An 18713-nucleotide genomic window follows, 5' to 3' on the forward strand; every position below is an offset into this window, starting at 1 on the left:
TCTGCTACAGACTAGTTAGCTTGCAACTCTATAACAAAAGACAGGTCATTTATGAGTAGCACTCGTCGTGAAGATGTAGTTTTCAAATAGATCCAATCAAAGGCAAACATACATCGCAGCAACAGCAGCAGCAGCAGCAGCATACTTTCAAATAATGGCAGGCGGTAAGGATATGCCCTCCTCCTCCTCCGAAGGCGGTGAGATATCGATAAACCGTTTTTCGCATTTTTCTCCTCATGAGTAATTGAGCATCTGGTGATTTGCGAAACTTGACGCATACGACTCATTTGATTTCCTATTCACTTTTAGCCGGGAATATACTATTCTCTGGACTCTGTTCCTCTAAGATATCCCGCATTCGTGACTTGCGTGTCCCGCGCCACTAAGTACATCTCTCCTCCGCTCTACCCTCAAGAATCACCACTACCCCCTCAGTATACACCTCGAACGAACGACAACATATCAGACAATGCGCTAACCAGATCTCGCAGGACCAGTACCTAAAATCCTGAATTAACTACGATCAAAATGCCCGCCTCCGTCCACTCCGAAGAACAAGACCAGTCCATGCTGGACGCCTCCGCGCCCCAGGAAGAGCAGACCGACATCCTCGAGCTAGACGAGAAGCGCATTGTTGTCGTACGTATACACATTATACACTACTATCATGAATAATTCCGCATGCTAATATCTGCCGAACGAGATAGTTGCCCGGCTCGTCCGACACCGCAGCTTCGTTCCAATTCGAGGGAGAGGGTCACACTCTGGGTAATGCGCTGCGATATGCGATCATGAAGAAGTGCGTTACACACACATTGCATCTACATTTACTGCTGCACCGCTATGTTGGATCTTGCTAACGGGGGTTGGTGTGGTTTCCTTGGGTACAACAGCCCCGAAGTCGAATTCTGCGGTTACACTATCCCCCATCCTTCTGAGACGAAGATGAATCTTCGCATTCAGACTTATGGTTAGTTTCCTCCCCCCTCCCATAAGGTTGAGATAGAATGAATGAATGAAGCTGACTGCGATTCGACAGAAACAACCACCGCCGTCGAAGCCCTCGAAAAAGGTCTCGACACTCTAATGGACCTCTGTGATGTCGTTACGGATAAGTTCACCACTGCTCGGGATGACTTTAATGCTGCACAGGCGGATCGCATGGAGGCTTAGACATATATTCTTTTTCTTTATACATATTATAGACTTCTGGGTGGTTTTTGGCTTGTGATTTGTATGTGTGTGTGTGTATGTTTCATGTCTTGCTATTTGATGGGATTGATGGCGTTGTGTGTGTGTGTGTAGAAAAGTTATACCTTTCCCTTCTTTCTTTATTTAACTTTACTTTTCTTTATTCCTTGGGATGTAATTATTGGGTGGGTGGGTAAGATGCAGGGGGTTTTGAGGTGGTGGATGGAGTGAGGGATACATACTATGGCATCTGCTACTATATGCCCATAGATATGTGGGTTGATTATGTGGTCTGGGCTCTGTTGACACTTGCTGGCTGTTAGCCCTATATGTATGTATTTATCGGCAGTTCGTATCAAACAGTCTACAAGCCTACAGTAGTATCCTTCTCTTACGGACCGCAAGCCATTCAAATACAGTCTACATGCTTACTACACGAGCAACCTCTTAATAAATCAACAACCGAAAAACATCATGTAGTCAGACAATATTTACATAACACTCACTCACACACTCTATCAGCGTTCGCAGCCGTCAGAGAACTTTCAATGCTAAGGGATACCAGGAGTATAAAGGAGATAAGTAAGAGATGATGGTGGGTGATAATAATTTCACAATATCAATTGCGGCCTTCCAAGAAGCCCGAGATGAAGTTGGGAGGTAGCCGAGCACCGGGGTCCTCCTCGGGGCGGAAGTACTTCATCACATGCGACAGCTGCTTCCAGTAGTTGAGAGTTTCCTATTGATATTGGTCAGTAACACATTATCCATACCATACGAGACTCAATTTATTGATGTAAATTGTATCAATGCAGCAATTGAGCATCGCTAGGCTGCCCAATCCTCATAAACTCACCTGGAACTCAGCGTGGCTCTGGTACAACAGCACATCAACAACGTTCAGCTGGTTAACGTAGCGGTGCTTCTCGAATTCCTGGCGGATCTTCGTACGGATAGCGGAGACGGGGAGGTTCAGAGAGTACATAGTCTGAATCTCGGGGGACTATATTATCGCAATTGAACGGAGCCATGTTAGTCTGGATATTTCTCGTAGAATAATGATTATCGAATTGGGGGTCTTGAGCCCGTCGCAGGGTCTGTTTGGTAGACGCGGAGGGTCGACGGATGACCACACCGGGAACGCCAGGCCATTGATGAACGGGAATAGGTGATGGAGCATAGGTATTATCGAGTATAAGGATCACTGACCGCTCTAAGCCATTCTCTGTAAGACTTGAGGACACGGTGCTTCGCATCACCCCAGTTGGCAGCTACACAAGGCGAGAAAAGGTCAGCTCGGGATTCCGGCCATTGACGTCGCGGCAATTTCTAAAGGGTCGGACTTGGTCGGGACAACCGAGTCCTGGGAGGTAGGGGAAAACGTACAGGAGCGCGTGCGCTGAGCAAGGAAGGTCGGGTTGATGGTCATCTTGAATAGTGGCCTATTGGTGAGGCTCGACAATGGCACACTTAGGATGAGAGGGGAGAGGAAGACGACGGTGGGGGGGGAGGGAGAGCGAATGGGGAAAAGGAAGGGAAGTTCGACGGACCAACCTTAAGGTGACGATGCGAGGAGATCGAAGTGGTGGAGGTCCTGCACTTCCCGGGTTGCGGCTCACCGCCTGCCTGTTTCAAAAAATTTCTCTTTCGGAGGCCGTGATCTTGGAGGGTCCGGGGCTTCGTTCGTTCGAATTCTTTTCTTCGGCTTGGATTCGATTTATTTACTTGGTTTTGGGTATATCTGAGGTCCGTGATCTTTGTGCTATTTAGGCGACTGGATTTTTGTGGCTGGTTCTCCCGCTCCCCCACCATCGCAGGCGACAATCCAGATTTTCTTGTCTCTCTTTCGATACTCTCCATATCATCAATCCCGACACACAGACTTGAACCGAAGCAATGGCGCCGACTAAGGGCCCCGCCGCTGGCAAGGCCTCGAACAAGAGCGACGGAAAGAAGAGCAAGCCCCTCTCGTCCGCATCGAAAGTGAACAAGAAAGGCGCCAAGCGCCCGCCGCCCAAGGAAGTCAAGGCGAAGGCGCGCACGGAGTCTAGTCTGTTGAAGAAGACGAAGAAGAGAGAATATACCGAGGAGGAACTGGGACTGCCTAAGCTGAATGCGATCACCCCCGTTGGCGTGGTGAAGCCCAAGGGCAAGAAGAAGGGCAAGACTTTCGTTGACGATGCGGTACGTATTCCATCTCATTTCTAGGCCGTTGTATGATTGTCGCATTGACTAACGATGTTGCGACAGGAGGGAATGATGACCATCCTCGCCATGGTCAACGCCGAGAAGGAAGGACAGATCGAATCCAAGATGATGAAGGCTCGTCAGTTGGAGGAGATCCGTGAGGCTAAGAGAAAGGAGGCAGAGGCTAGACAGGCGCAGAAGAAGTCTAAGCTGGTGCGTATATTTGCCTATGATTTCCCAGTTGTCCTGTTGAAGGACTATTATGATCCAAGGGTTGCTAACTGGTTTGATCCGAACAGGAGGAAGCGAAGCAGTCCATTCGCCAAAAACGCAAGCACAAGGGTGGCTCCAGCGAGACAAATGAAGCGCCCAGCAGGGAGTCGTCTTCAAAGTCAAAAGGAAAGAAGAAGAGTGTTGCATTTGCTTGAAATTCTATGTACAAAAGTAATTCTGTCTATACCGGGTCTATGTAGTTAGATGGGTCTCTGGCGTTATACTGGTCTATGTCTTCCGAAACAACGGCGTGCATGACACATGATGAGCATCTCTCCAATTGAAGCACTGATCCTATCAATGGGAGCAGTTCGGTTATGCAATATTTGTTGACTAGGGCCTGATTTGCAGGTCGAGCTTGCGTTGCGCAGGAATGAATTTCGGCTTTGGTGCCGTATCTGCGTCCTTTTCGGGACCCGTATGGTGGGCAAGATGACCGGGAATCTTCTCGGGATCCTCAACCTTGAACGGCACGGTAAGGTCGACCTCCTTCGCCATGAGGTTCAGGAAATTCGCCACCTGAAACAGTTAGATGTAGATAGACAACTGGCAGGTAGCATTCACATACCGGTTTCACAAACCACCTCCCACCTCCAAGCTCAAACCAGCCAAGATGTCCACCCCAAGAGGTAGTCATCATCACGCCGTACGGGGTTTGCGTCATCTCCTGGAATGGCAGTGCGGCAGCACAGGCAATCTGCTATCGGTTAGTATACGGAAGTTCACGTCTGAGAACCTGGACTCACCGGGTCGTCTTCGGCTTGTATAACAAAGAATGGAATACGAATACCCAGCATAGCATCGGTAGAAGAAGCATCGCGATAGTATGCTCCTTCAGTAGGGTAGCCCCACGAGGCACATTGCAAAGCCCTATTCGTGTCTAACGTTAGAACCATGCAGACGCAAATATGCTTGTAGTGATTCTTACCGGTCGAACTCATGCAAATAAGTGATATTCCTCACCTCGTCAACGTCGATTCGCGGGTTCTTGGAGACCTGCTCCACGTGTCTGACAGTCTCGAGTCAGATGCAGAAAAACCATGATTAGATGGATTTCACCTACCGTTCAAACAGATCCTTCATGCTCGTACCCATTACTTTACTATAGACCTCGCGACCAATCAAGGTGCTTTGCAGATTTAGGGAGCCAATTTCGAGGTTCCAAGGGCTAGCACAGAGTACCGCGGCCTTCAACTCGCAGGCATCGCCCTCCTCACCCAAGTACTGCGATCACATCAGTCAATCCTAGTTTACTTGTGCCTGACATAGACTTACATTAGCAAGAATGTTCGCGCCGAGCGAGAAACCAATTCCAAACAAGGGGCGATTCGGAAAAGTCTTCCGTAGCCATTTGACAGCCTGACGAATGTCCCAGGTAGCGCGAGCATTGTAAAGCACACCAGTCGTAATCTTGGTTTGCGAGCAGCCTCTGGAGTTGACGACACAAGCTTCCCAGGTCTGATCCTTGATAAGAGGTGCAATCACATGGCGCAGATAAAGTTCATGTGATCCGCCGCTTAGGCCATGGAGAACCACGAGCATAGGCTTGGTGTCGTCCGAGGGAAGCGCAGCAAATTCATCTTCCGAGAAGAATGACGTCCGTTCGGGTAGCCCTGACGGCTGAGTATATTTCCTCTCGCTATCAGTCGCATGAGCGTCGCTGGGCGGCTCATACGGATCTACCACGAAGTCTATCGCAAAGTGCCCAGACAACATCGGGTTCTCAGCCTCGAACATCCAGCGCTTGTAGTGTACCGGAACATTATCAAACTTCGCGGTCGTCCAGGCAGTCTGAAGATGACCATTGAAAAGGAAGGGGTTCAGCTGGCACGTCTTGGGAGTGGCAGTGCGACACAGGTCTGCCAGAGTCACTTGCGCCTGGGATCTGGACTTTCCCGCCTTTGTGGCCAGTAAGAGGTTATTATCTTTCGCATGATAGTATGTGATCCGGCCATTAGGGCGGATCCATGAGAGCAGGCCCATTCCCAGCAGGCCCGCCACAAGAAGCGGTATGGAGAATGTGCTTAGTAGGCTGAGGGGGGTGTCAACAAATGACATGGAGAACCGGATCTGGAAGAAGTGCAACGCCAAAAAAAGAAGATTCTAAAGAACATGCACTAGATAGCACGCTATAATCACCTGCAGGTCTAAAAAGGGGAAACGGGAACCACAGGCGACACCGAACACTTGAAAGTTGAGATGGAAAAAGACCCATCGATCTTGATTAATGCCTCGGCTTGATTGCCTCATCCAGTAAGGCTCATCTGATGTGCTTATCGGGACAGGACCTTATCGTTATCGCGCCGATCAGTCAGCAGTACTGAATGACTCAGCGGGGAGGATCATGAGGCACCCTCCACAAGATGAACACCCTCCCAGATCTCGACGTCACTTGATGTTGCATCTTTAATCCCCCCATCTCGTCGTGCTGTCCCGGAAAACGGTGCCGCAACAGACTGCTGAAATTTTTAGAAGCATGAACATTCTTCAAGGGTGGGTTTGCGGGTCGCTGCAAGATCGATGCGGTAAACACAGGCCCGGATGCGGAAGCTCAGTGTAGGCCTTGATCCGATAGCATCATAGACTTCCTTAGCCGTTCCCCAGTCGGGCGAAACCCTTCCTACGGACTGATACGATAGCAGTCTAGATCCGTAGACTGCTTGGATACCGTCGCCAATAAGAAGCTTGATCAAACAATCGGCCTTTTGCTCTTTGGTCCAACGGAAAGACCCATTTTGTTGTATGTAATCCTGACGGCCTCTACTACGCTGTGACCCCGGCGCGTGCTCCGTTTGCGTGCGAATCTACAACCTTTGCGAAGGTTACTTTATGAAGGTCAAAAGGCCCTCTCTCCCGTCTTTCTCTTGACAACTTATTTTTGTCATGTGGCTCGCTGTCCTTTATATTGTCTAGGACACCATGATGCCCCAAACCCAGCAGAAAACGGGCTGGTACTCTCTCATCTTCTGAGTCCTTGTTGTATTCTTGACTATAGATCCACAGCACATATACCTTAATTTCTTGTTACTTACACACAGACGAAGAAAAGTCTGCCACAACCGACGAAATGAGGTCCGATCTGCCGGTTGATATGGGATCTAGTTTCCGCCGTGCTGGGGAACGATTAAGGTCCATCGCAAAGATGAATCGCTGGGCGAAAACCCAGTATGAAGGAAAAGCCGGCGATACAGACACCATTACCAACTGCTATCTCCTTGCGCTACCGACCGAGCTGCTCCTGGAAATCATTTCTCACCTGTCGGTGCTGCCCGAGGCATGTCTGGCGCTGACCTGTAAACGTCTCTACTCGATATGCGGTGCTACCCTGGGCGCCAAACCCCTCCATTTCAGTCGAGACTTTGCACCGCTTTTCCACCACTACCGAAATGGACACAATTTCGTCACACCACGTTGGCAATTTATAAATTTGCTAGAAGATAATCGGTGGCGGGCATGTTCTCGATGCTTGAAACTCCACCCACGGAGCTTCTTTCCCGCGCGAGAGCTGAAACGAAAGTCCGAGGATAGATCATGCAACCTAGGGAGTTCGGCAGGCATAGTAGACCTGTGTCCTTGCAAGAAGTTGACCTTCCAGGATAAAGTGGAGCTTGTCGAACTCTTGAGGGTACGGCGAAAAACGATCACAGATTTGGCGATCCAGTTTGGTTCCGGGATGAAGCAGCAGCGTTTCTGCTGGCATAGTTGCACCGAGGACTACGGATCGACCCAGCTAGATATTGAGATATATCCTGAGCTGGACGACGAAGACCAATTGAAGATCAAGACAGAATACCGCTTGCGCACGGGTTCCGGCCAGCTCGGCAAAGAGGAGCATATGACGCCGCGGTTTGGATGTGCTCACCGGTCCGTTGACTTATGGCTTTCGAGTGTCTGCCAAACGACTCTCTGTCGCCTTTATGACAACCAGTGCGCGTCCTGCAAGCGAATATCCGTATGTAATACATGCAATGCCTCACTCAGGTGTCCTCGCAAACAGCCATGTCGAGTGGACGATGAAACGGGACAAGCAACATACCATTTCTATACTGAACGGTGCTTGGGAGGATCGGGGCCTGTACCAGATCAGACATGGGCAGCGCAGCGAATCCATCCCGCGGAGAATCTGATCGACGTCGCAAACTGCAGTGAGCTATGCCCGTGGACGATCCGAGAACATCCACCTTTGGAAGAAGCCCCGTCTCTGGAGATGAATATCCTCAATCCCGCTATACAGGATCAGTCGATGAATCAGCTGTATACCTCGATCAGTATGATTTAGGGTTGGTTGCTGTAGTCACGAATCTCATAATGTGTGATGCGTTCTGGATGGACCTGGTTTCGGCGTTATGCAAGGACTCCTGGGGGTTGAATAGCTTGGGTAGTAAGGGTGTATAAGGGCTCGATTATTGATTCAGGGTGGTGTTAGTGTTGGGCTTGTTTGTTAGAGGGAAAGGGTTCGGGATATAATTAGTATAGTATAGTTAAGCTAGAGAGGGGTGTCAACGGAAAGACCCATACAATCAATGCACATGATATAACGCTCTGTATGCATTTACGAAAGAATGGATAGTCCAGATATTCCGCTAACACGGGTTGTTCCGTCTACTGAGTAAAGTACTTGGGAGTAATGTCATGGAGCAATCAAGCCATGGATGGTAGAACTCACCTGATCGCGCCTCACCTGACCGCCCGGGGGTTTCTCCGACCCGACGCGGAAACGGAAAAGGCGGCGCGATCCAGAAGAACAAGAAAGATAGAGAATCATTCCCAAAAATTAGAAGCATCTTCGTCGTCTCGCTATATATACTTCCCGGGAATAGCAGAGCGCAGTGGATTGATGAGCATTGTCTGCGTCCTGGGGCGATGAGCTACCCACCACCCCATAACGGCCCATATCCTTCGCAGTATATGCAGCAACCCCCCAATCTGCCGCATCACCAGCAGACCATCCACCCGCAGCAGCTACTGTACAACAACAATGTCAACACGAGCGCTTCGCCATATCAATATGGGAAGCCGGTGGTCTATCCCCAGGTCATGATCCCGGCGTATCCTGCTTACGCGCAGACTTATAACCCGCAGCCGCCGCAACAACAGCAACCTCCTCCTCCTCCACCTCAACAGCCTCCACCCCAGCAGCAGCCGCAACAGCAATATGTGAATCCGTCGGATCTGTTCAACCCACCACCGCTTGCTTCTACCTCGCCTCCCCAGTTCACCAATAGTCCGTCTCAATATGCCGCACAACCAGCGGTGTCTGTTGCAGGCAACAGCCGCTCCCCAGTCCTCCCTACTTCTACCCCCGCCCCATCCACGTACTATGCCGCCCCAGATCTAAACCAAGCGAATCAAACTCCCAACAATTACCCTCAACCTACATCTACGACGCCCTCAGTTCAAGTCCCGACCCCCGCTGCTGCTGCTGCCCCTGCGGCTGCGTCTCCTGCCCCTCCTCCTACTGCTAAACCTGTTGCTGCCAAACCCGTCCCTGTTAAGCCCGCGGCCAAACCTGTCGCTCAAACTCCCCCAGCACCATCTCCTAAGCCTGTCCAGGTGTTAATTCCAGCTCCTACCCCAGAAGTGCAGCAGAAGATCCAGCGCCCTCCCCCTAAGAAGCAAGTGCAGCGACAAACTGGCCAAAAACCTACCCAAAAATCAGCAGGCGCACCGATCGACTATCAAGTGCTGCTGTTGGCCATGGCTGATGAGTATCTGAATGCTGCTCACAGTCATGGCACGTTGGTAGCCTTGTTAAGACGGGAAATGGAGATGGACGAGTATTACAAATTAGTTGCTACAGGTCTTGGTTGCTTGGAAGCCGTTCTCAAGGTACGCTGGGACTCTTGATCCTTGACGCGAACGCAAGTTGCCGTGGTGCTGATTAATGTGGCGCAGAACTGGCGGCTTCAGCCCCGGGTTGAAGCTCTAGTCCGATTACGCTATGCCCGTATATTGTTCGAGGAAACAGACAACGACCTTGAAGCGGAGACAGCATTAAGCAAAGGTGTACGTTTAATTCCTGATCTGCATCTTGCTGCTATTGCTAACTTTATTGTATAGATTGACCTTTGCGAAAGGGTGAGTTCTTTCATCTTCTCCATCTGTGGAGCCATTACGAGAATAACGTACTAATGAATGTAGAATCGGATGCTTGATTTGAAGTATAGCATGCAGCATTTGTTGGCGCGAATGCTGTACAAGACAAATCCAAAGGCCTCGCTGAAAGCTGTTGATGGGATGATTCAAGATGTCGAAGCGTATGTACCGTTGACGCCATTATATCAGTTTTTTTTACTGAACTCATTAGGTATCGCCACTCCGCCTGGGAATACGCTTTTCGTTTTCTTCGAGTGTCTCTTTCACTTTCCTCGTCGGCCCATCAAGATTCAGTGTCGGCACTGCAACACCTTCACAAGATTTCCACCATGGCCAGCCGCAATGGCGATAGGGCTGTCTCAGCCATGTCTGCGATAATTGAAGCTCTAGCGCACCTTCAGCAAGGATCCGGGTTTGACTCGGTCGAGCAAGCCCAGCGTGCAGTAGCAGTAGCGCGGAGTCACCAACTCAACGACGAGCTCCGACATATTCCACAGCTAACGACTCTAGTCCAAATTGTCGATATTTGCTGCAGTCTACTTGAATACGACATCAATCAATCATCGCAAAAGCTGAAGATGCTGCAAGATTTGATGGACGAACGCTTAAACGACTCGAATTGGCGCAGCGATGGATCATTCTCAATCCCATTGAATGGCAAGTCGGCCGGACCGTCTTCCATTGACACCGGGGACATCCTCCAGGTCCAGAGTGGCACGCTGCTGTTAAGCTTCAATTGGCTACCTCAGCACGATCTCTACGCGCTTTGCTACTTCCTCAGTTCGATCACACTGAGTTGCAAAAACTCGTATGATGGACGTAAGGCAGAGAAGTTCCTGCAGGAGGGCACTCGTATGTTAAAGGGTTAGTACACCTGATTTGGCGAAGGTCATCTCAATTCTTCTCAAATGTGTTATTGACGGTATTGTCACAGGAAGTTTCAAGGCGCCACAAGAGATCACAGAATCGGTGGTAAGTGCGAACAGACGCGTTCAGTGGCGCAGGGTTCTCTACTGCAACCTGCTCGTTCAGCAGGTTTTCCTTGCTTGCGGTCGCACAGATTGGGAGCTAGCCAGCAAAACATTGAAGGAACTTCAAGAAGAAGGTCAGGAGCTTGGCGACCAGCTCCCAGATACCGTTGAGTGCCTAATGGAGTATGCTACTGGTGCTATTGCGCAAGCAACCGGCGACCTCACCGCAGCTCTGAACGCCTTTCAATCCCCTCTTCTCTCATTATCCACCAACTTCAGCAAGACGGCGCGCAATGAGCCACGCCGCGACATCGCCATTCTCGCCGCTCTCAACACCGTTCTCATCCTCCGCGATCCCACCCATCCCTCTCACTCCCACCTACCCGCCGTCTTATCTACTGTGGAATCATTCTGCACTGGCAGTCCCAACAAGTACATCCAAGCAGCATACTACCTGGTCTGCGCCACCGTCCAGACCGAGTCCACGATCCAAACGAAGCAATACCTACAACAAGCCCTCCAATCCGCCACGGCAATCAGCAACAGTCAAATCACCTGCATGACCCTAACCTTCATGAGCTGGAAATACTTCCGTGGCGTCGTCGGCGAACAAGCCGAGAAAAGTGCCCGAGCGGGCCGCGCCATGGCTAAGAAAGCCAACGACCGGCTCTGGGTCAGCGTCACCGACGAAATGCTAGCCGAAACGCTAGAGCGTCAAGGAAAGAACGAGGAGGCCAAGGGTGTACGGGAAGAAGGTCATCGCGTAATGATGGGATTGCCGTCTGCTTTGAAGAGGCCCGTATGATGAATGCAGGCTTTACCTTGTGCCTTTTCTTCCTTTCTTCCTTTCTACCACTTGTTGTTGGTAGTGGCGGTTGCTTGACTTGCTATTTAGCCCACCTCTTTTGTAATTTCTACCATACCTCTTTGCTACATTCCCATCCTCCTTTCCTTATTACCTCTGCCCCCCCTTCCATATCCTTTCTTTCTTTTCTTGCTTTCTATATCTCTGTAGTGTGGTGTTTAACGGCTGAAGTTCAGTTCATGATACCATGTTAGGGCTGTTCTATCCATGTGTCTTATCTGCTGCTCTATCTGTCTGGGGCTGTAGGGGGGTTTGGTTGTTGCTACTTATTTAGGGGTGTTTGGCGTCATGTGATGACATTGATAAATGGGAGTGCGCGCGTGTGGGTTGTTCCATTTGTGTGGAAATAAATAGTTTATACAATAAGATCCCGGTTTCAGGTGACAATTGGATATTGATCTATAAGATCAGACATCCAGGCACATTCATTGATGATGGCTTGACATATACAGGATGATCGATCCAATTCTGTCTGACTGGCTATATATGAGAAGGATGGAATAGATATTACACCTTTCATGTTCGATTCGACGGACATAATAAAGTAGGTTGTTGAGTTGTTATACACGCACACGTGACAGAGCCGGTAGTCAAACGGCGTTGAGTCAACAGTTAATCAATCAAGAGGTAGGTAGGTTAGGTAGGTGAGATCAAAAATGGTAGAAAGTTTGTAACAGCATCAAACAACGGCTTCAAAAAACAAGAAAGAAAAGACCCCGCGGTTCGCCTCAAGACCCCGTAACCTTTCCATACGCCTGCGACCATATACAACACCAAGTGGCAGCAAAAATAAAAAGATGATGAACGAGATTTCCCCACTGTTAGATTATAACAAAGTTGGAAAGAAGAGAAGATAGAGAGAGAGAGAGAGAGATGAAATCAGACAGGTGGTGGGGAGAGTAGGTAGATGGTGAAAGTAGACAAGAAGGTGGGCTTTTGTTCATGAGCGTTTTGTCTGAATCTCGATCTTTTCTTTGGACTTCTTCTTCTCCTTTTTGAATGATAGAAGGGGTAATTATTGGTGTGACGTTTAGCCCAAACCACCCCAGACACCACGGATGCGTCGAGCAAGTTGGATATCTTTCTGCATGATGGTCACGCGCTTGGCGTGAATCGCGCAGAGGTTGGTGTCCTCGAAGAGATGTACAAGGAAAGCTTCGGCTGCTTCCTGGAGCGCTTGGATCGCATGCGACTGCCACCGCAGCTCGGCGCCAACTTCTGAAGGGAGGAGGTCAAGCGCGACCTCGCGGACCAGCCGAGCGAAAGGAAGCTTTTGGATAAGCAGATCGTACGAGCGTTGGTACTTGCGGATCTCCTTGAGAGCCACGGTTCCGGGCTTGTAGCGGCGTACACGTCCTTGTGGTGTAGGGTCACCAGCTGTGAGGATGTCAATTTCTCATTCTTCAAGAGAGGGCGGAGCAGAGAGAGGGGTCTGAATTGAAGGTCGTGGGAGGGGGTACGCACGCTGAACATCGGACTCCCTGGGTGCCTTTCCAGCAGGCCTTTTCCCTCCCCTAGTCGCTCCAGTGGATTTGCGCACTTTCTTGGCCGCCGGCGAGGCCGTTATAGCTGCTGTTGAGGAGCTTGCGGCAGCACGGTCGCCAGCTGTTGATTGTCGCGGCGCCGCCGTAACGCTCTTGCGACCGCGACCGCGACCGCCTGTCTTGGGGGGCATGTTGACTTCCCTAGCGCTTGGCGAGCAATTGACCGGTTCGGTGTTCAAGACGAGAGGGGCGAAAGAGGGGTAGCTTTCTGGAGCTTCTTCGCACTGGGCGAGTCAATGACACTTGGAGTTCGGTGGTGTAGAGTGGTGCGCGAGATCGTCCTCCGGCGGCCTGAGGCTTTGTATAATGAACTCTAGGTGCGATTGAGTGCCACGCTTGAGAAATAAGCTGCAAGGCGATAACCGCGGAGGAGGGATTGTCAGGGATGAATTTGCATGCGAGAGGGACCCATCCGGGAGGCCGAACGGACTATGAAGTGATGGGATCCCCAGCCATCCGAATTCCTGTCCGAACGCGTGCGAGGCGCGTCTTGGAGGCGTCGAAGCGCGCGGGAGCGACACGTGACATATGCGCCGGGGCGAGTGACAGGTGACACCTGAGGCCAAAAGGCCAGCTGGAGCTCGGCGATTACGGCGGAAGTAAACTGGCAATTATTTAGTTGGTAAATTGGACATCATCCCCTTATCGATCATACTTGCCCCGTCTTCTCGAGTTCATAACCGCCAAAAGACAACTGTCTGCATCTTCGCTATTTCGCTTATCGCATCGTATCAGCCAACCGAATAGCCTCACCTCGCCGAGTCTAATCCCAACGTTTGCAACTCTATCTATCCATCTCGATCATGGCCGCCATCTGGGGTAACGGCGGGCAGGCTGGCCAGTTCCCGCTGGAGCAATGGTTCTATGAGATGCCCCCTGTAACTCGATGGTGGACAGCAGCCACCGTTGCCACTTCAGTCTTGGTTCAATGTCACGTCCTCACCCCATTTCAGCTGTTTTATAGCTTCCGCGCAGTCTATGTCAAGTCTCAGGTGCGTCGCAGCTGGTCCTTCCGTCCACATATGTATGAAGTAGATGAACCATGCGGCTAACCATCGCATAGTATTGGCGTCTATTAACGACCTTCCTATACTTCGGACCACTCAATCTCGACTTACTATTCCATGTGTTCTTCTTGCAGCGATACTCGCGCCTCTTGGAGGAATCATCGGGACGATCGCCGGCCCACTTCTCGTGGCTTCTGTTCTACGCCATGGCCTCTCTTCTCGTCCTCTCGCCATTTCTCTCCCTTCCTTTCTTGGGCACGGCCCTCTCTTCCAGTCTGGTCTACATCTGGAGTCGTCGCAACCCGGAAACTCGCCTGAGCTTCCTGGGAATGCTGGTCTTCACCGCCCCATACCTCCCCTGGGTCCTGATGGCATTCAGCCTGGTCGTCCACGGCATCGTGCCGAAGGACGAGATCTGCGGCGTTGTCGTCGGCCACGTCTGGTACTTCTTCAATGACGTCTACCCTTCGCTTCACGGTGGCCACCGTCCTTTCGATCCCCCTATGTGGTGGGTGCGTCTGTTTGAGTCCGGGCCTGCAGAACGAGGCACCGACGCGGCCAACGTCAACGGGGACTTCGCGGCTGCTGCTGCACCCGAAGTTCGGTGAGCTATTTGTGCACCCGTTAGGTGTTGTTGCATGGCGATTTAAGATAAGAATCGTCCGCGCAATCGCCCTGGAAACGTCAGCATATACGCATGTACTGCCGACAGCTCGCTCCGACACGCGCAGAGCATGAGAACACAATACTGTCGGGATATAAGCAAGGGCCACGGCGGCAAATCTGGCGAACTTCTTATCGTGTGGCTTGTCTTGTCTTGACCAGGGAGAGTCATTTGATCTACCCCCCACGCTGCCGTGGCTAGTTGCGCTCTGGCCTCCTACCAGAAATGTCGCAAAGGCCCTCAGAATATCGACACCCGAGAGACAGAACAACAAACATATTCCGCCAACCATTGAAGGAGTTGGAATCACTTGTGGGGAAGATGTGGAAGAAAGGAAGAAAGAAGTATCACGAAGGTCATAGCGGGCCCTCAGTCTGTGAGATTCAGTCATAGGCGTCTCCGTAAGAGAAACAGACCAACTATAATGGCGATCAATCAGCTAGTAGTTCAATGAACATACCCAAACCATGTTTTTAAAAGTCTGATAACTATTTACAGGAGGGGCAAGGGAGGTGGTTCGTGTGAACGCATGGACGCATGAGGCTGCCTCCTCCTATATGCAGTAGGAATACCGCGGTATCTAGTAGCATTCCAATTACCTGAAAGGGAGGGAGGGAGGGAGGGAGGGAGCGAGGGGGAAGAGCGGCCCACGTGTCGATCCAGGGTGTGCAAGCAAGCTCGAAGTTTGGGGTAAATTCTCCGCAATAATGTCTATCCTAATGTCGCTTCTTTTACTTTCTTAATCGCTGCTGCCTCTTCCCACTTTTTAATCAATGCCATACAGACTTGTCGTTTGCTAGGATCTTGGACCCTGAACCATCCATCGGGTAGAGCGTTGTATCAAATGATTTGATCCATTCAGTTGATCTGGACTTTCCTCTATCTATCTATTACCCGGTGTTATGTAGCACAGACGACATAGCCACCATGGATCCAGGACTACGTACTACTCCGCTCTGGCGTTGATCAATAAGTGATGGAGATAAACGCTTTGGGTCGATCAAAGACAAGACGGTCTCAATTCTCTCTCATCATGAAGACTTGCTGTCTATCTATCGTTCTGTGCGGGATTAAAACATGCTCTGACCTCATCCCACTTACAGATCATCGGGTGAGAGTGGGGGGTGATTGACATGAACAAATCAACCACGGGGCAGGGGTCCCTGAGAGTGCATATCCCCCTACACAGTAGGCTGGGGTTATATGCTTGTGTGTTTATTGGATGAAAAGTCCGAAACGGTTCTGATTAGCAAGATAAGTAGGTAAGTAGCCCGGTAGGTAGGTAGGTAGGTAGGTAGGTAGGTCATTTACTAATTTTGGAGATGGTGGACGTTAGTAGATGAGGGCTGGGTGAGGTTAGGCCCCTCGTCTGCCTGCGTGTAAGCAGATTGGTGAGATGAAATGGGTTTGTTTCTTTTGATAGTTCCATGATTTGTTCTTTGTCTTTGTGAAACGTTAGTACTATTACTTAGGTATTCTATTCTTAAAACGAATCAGTCAATATTTTGATGGGGTTATGAGAGAGAAGAGGAAGATAGGAAGCCGAGATACGAGTACGCGGAAACCCAAACAGGGGACAAACAGGGAACCACCGGGGCTCGTTTCTGGTCGGTTGAAACACACCACAAGAAACAGATAAAAGTAGCACATAACTAACTCCTGCTGCCATCGACAAACCAGGATCTGGCACAAAGGAACATGCGACTCGACAACCGCGGGTCGTTGCCATGCATTCCATTCCCTACCTAGTTATTTTCTCCTCTTCCAGTGGACCTGAGCATGGAAAGCCAGCCACTCAGTCAGATCGGTTCCTTCTTGCGCCAATCTGGGTATGTTGAAAAGGTCTGATTGGATGTGTCTCCTGCTTGCATGGATTAAGGGCCCCCCTCTCTCCATGTGTGGATGTGGGTCCGTGGGTTGTTTTCTCTAACCGTCGAATTTTCCTTTTCATTTTTTCTTTTTTCCCTCTTTATCTTTGGTTTAGAAAAGACTTGGCATTTCTCTGGGGAAAAAATCCAGATTGGTGGGTGTGCTTTGCTGGTCGGATAAAGTGTGAAACGGCCCCCAGTTTGGACGGATAGTGGCAAAGCATGGCTGCATGAGACTTATCTTAGTCGCAGACCACTTTGTATGTACTATCTTGGAGGATTCTGTGTCTGGCCCTTTCTTTCTCCCCGGGCCCTGTTTGAGCCATTTACCCTTTCACATGGGAAGGTTACGACGACCCCACGCCAAAAATACTTGTGCAGTATCCACCACTAACCCACTCCATAGCCCGCCTAATCTGTCAAATCTGATATCAGTGGAGCTCGGATGAATTTGCCAGCGAAGTGCCCACCAAGAAAAAAAATCAGTGAGGATACACGGTGGTGCCTGTGGTGGTCGGCGGGTTAACCACCGATCGCCGATTCTTCGTCTCTCAGCAAACTCACTCGTACTCGTAAATCCGGCTCCAACTTGGAAGTGGAAATCCCGACCAGGGTCCAGGGGGTGCAATCAATGGCTGTAACAAGCTCAGCGGGTAAAACGTTCTCCATCCATCCCAGTTGTTTCCAAACTACGCCTGTGTCCCAGCCACGAACCTCCGACACCAGATTGTGGCTGGACAGACACCCTAGGCAACTGAATTAATTCCATTAATTCAGGTGGCGAGAGGTCTCTCTTGTCCGTCTTACTCCTCTTCTAAATATGGATCCTCGAATGAATAAACAAGCCTTTCTGGATGGATAAAGCGCTTCCCACTTCTGCCTGATCGCCTCGTTTCGATGTGAAGGAAGGAAGGAAGGATGGATGAATGGAAGCAATAGTGGGCGGTGCTGGGCCCCGCTGTGATTACTCGCTCATTGCCGGGCACATCAGATATGATGTTATACATCGGCAAATGCCAGTCAATCACAATCAATCGTGTTGCTCTGTTAGACGCCGAAGTTTGGGCTGGGCTGTGTGTTCCACCGAGCCTTGTCTGCAATCTACTGTGTGCTGTGTATTGGACCTGCCTTAATTGGTAATTGCCTGAGACACTGAGCAGTTACTGGCTAACAGTGTGGTAGGGCAAACTACCAAGAGGACAACTCGACTACTGTAAGTAGGTACGGACAGATCACATACTGTTAGCCACTTAATCCTGCGTAAGTGCACATGGTTTATCTACAAATCACTACTTTGTAGATTACTGCTTGCATCATGTCCAATCACCGTTGCAATTGACGGCTGCCGCCGGCGTCACCACTAAACACACAGTGGATGGACTACATCTGGGAAGTAGCCAAACACTGGCGACAGGCTTACTTATGGAACCATTACCAATGAACTGATCTGTCCCTGTCACTTCAATGCAGTCGATGCTGCAGCTGCCGTGTCACACAAGGACAATTGTTTTTCTCGAGATGCAACCTGGAACTTTATGCACGGGCGGCTTCGACAGCAGAGCTCCGCGGTATCAGCAAAAGGTGAGCTTCGAAAGTACGAAAGCAGACAGAAGTCAATGAAAAGCACACAGTAGTACAGAGATGTCGGGACGGCAGTGGTTGAGTCGTTGACACTTTGACTGCAGTACTGGGAACTACGGGTCAAGGGAGATATGGAGCATGGCCTAAAATTCTACGACGGAACTAGTATCTGTCTAGTTTGATGAATCCATGCGATCCAAGCCGACTATCACACTCTCCTGTAGTCCCTAGAATTGAACTTTTGGACGTAGCGTGCAGCGCTATGGATTTAGTCCAGCTAGTTAGTCGCGAACAGAGGGTTTGTTTGGTCGTTCAACTTGCCCTTGTTCCCCAACAATCCTCAACAATCTTTTCCACAATACTTCCATACTATTACTGTTGTTGCTTTTTTGTCGGGAAATTTGCTTTTCCTTCTGCGTAGCCCGCATTGGCACAGTAATAGTCGCGACCGTTATTAGCTAGCTAG

At 50.2% G+C, this 18713-nt stretch overlaps 8 protein-coding genes across 8 annotated transcripts; 5 read left to right on the plus strand and 3 right to left on the minus strand.

The window, feature by feature from the left end:
• Positions 1-528: 528 nt before the first annotated feature.
• On the plus strand, positions 529-1173 carry RPC19 (DNA-directed RNA polymerase core subunit RPC19; the record flags this gene model as incomplete). The annotated part of the gene is made up of 4 exons (XM_041692759.1): positions 529-639; positions 708-799; positions 894-970; positions 1040-1173. 4 exons carry the CDS (start codon positions 529-531, stop codon positions 1171-1173), a joined length of 414 nt encoding a protein of 137 aa, XP_041546112.1.
• Positions 1174-1810: 637 nt separating this feature from the next.
• Positions 1811-2620, minus strand: AKAW2_60615A (putative NADH-ubiquinone oxidoreductase B14 subunit; the record flags this gene model as incomplete). The annotated part of the gene is made up of 4 exons (XM_041692760.1): positions 1811-1930; positions 2048-2194; positions 2401-2462; positions 2578-2620. The coding sequence occupies 4 exons, from the start codon at positions 2618-2620 to the stop codon at positions 1811-1813; spliced, it is 372 nt and encodes a 123-aa protein (XP_041546113.1).
• Positions 2621-3087: 467 nt separating this feature from the next.
• Positions 3088-3806, plus strand: loc1 (the record flags this gene model as incomplete). The annotated part of the gene is made up of 3 exons (XM_041692761.1): positions 3088-3375; positions 3442-3591; positions 3678-3806. The coding sequence occupies 3 exons, from the start codon at positions 3088-3090 to the stop codon at positions 3804-3806; spliced, it is 567 nt and encodes a 188-aa protein (XP_041546114.1).
• A 178-nt stretch (positions 3807-3984) lies between these two features.
• On the minus strand, positions 3985-5709 carry AKAW2_60617A (putative hydrolase, alpha/beta fold family; the record flags this gene model as incomplete). The annotated part of the gene is made up of 6 exons (XM_041692762.1): positions 3985-4170; positions 4220-4348; positions 4398-4521; positions 4580-4660; positions 4715-4875; positions 4927-5709. The coding sequence occupies 6 exons, from the start codon at positions 5707-5709 to the stop codon at positions 3985-3987; spliced, it is 1464 nt and encodes a 487-aa protein (XP_041546115.1).
• A 1009-nt stretch (positions 5710-6718) lies between these two features.
• On the plus strand, positions 6719-7930 carry AKAW2_60618S (uncharacterized protein; the record flags this gene model as incomplete). Its single annotated transcript, XM_041692763.1, has 1 exon — positions 6719-7930. One exon carries the CDS (start codon positions 6719-6721, stop codon positions 7928-7930), a length of 1212 nt encoding a protein of 403 aa, XP_041546116.1.
• Positions 7931-8514: 584 nt separating this feature from the next.
• AKAW2_60619S (uncharacterized protein) lies at positions 8515-11523 on the plus strand (the record flags this gene model as incomplete). The annotated part of the gene is made up of 6 exons (XM_041692764.1): positions 8515-9480; positions 9547-9657; positions 9712-9729; positions 9793-9908; positions 9959-10611; positions 10682-11523. 6 exons carry the CDS (start codon positions 8515-8517, stop codon positions 11521-11523), a joined length of 2706 nt encoding a protein of 901 aa, XP_041546117.1.
• A 1090-nt stretch (positions 11524-12613) lies between these two features.
• Positions 12614-13258, minus strand: CSE4 (histone H3 family protein; the record flags this gene model as incomplete). Its single annotated transcript, XM_041692765.1, has 2 exons — positions 12614-12960; positions 13048-13258. The coding sequence occupies 2 exons, from the start codon at positions 13256-13258 to the stop codon at positions 12614-12616; spliced, it is 558 nt and encodes a 185-aa protein (XP_041546118.1).
• Positions 13259-13930: 672 nt separating this feature from the next.
• Positions 13931-14742, plus strand: derA (putative ER-associated proteolytic system protein Der1; the record flags this gene model as incomplete). The annotated part of the gene is made up of 2 exons (XM_041692766.1): positions 13931-14119; positions 14191-14742. The coding sequence occupies 2 exons, from the start codon at positions 13931-13933 to the stop codon at positions 14740-14742; spliced, it is 741 nt and encodes a 246-aa protein (XP_041546119.1).
• Positions 14743-18713: the final 3971 nt, after the last annotated feature.

This window comes from Aspergillus luchuensis, chromosome 6 (genome assembly GCF_016861625.1).
Source record: "Aspergillus luchuensis IFO 4308 DNA, chromosome 6, nearly complete sequence".
NCBI classification, from domain to species: domain Eukaryota; kingdom Fungi; phylum Ascomycota; class Eurotiomycetes; order Eurotiales; family Aspergillaceae; genus Aspergillus; species Aspergillus luchuensis.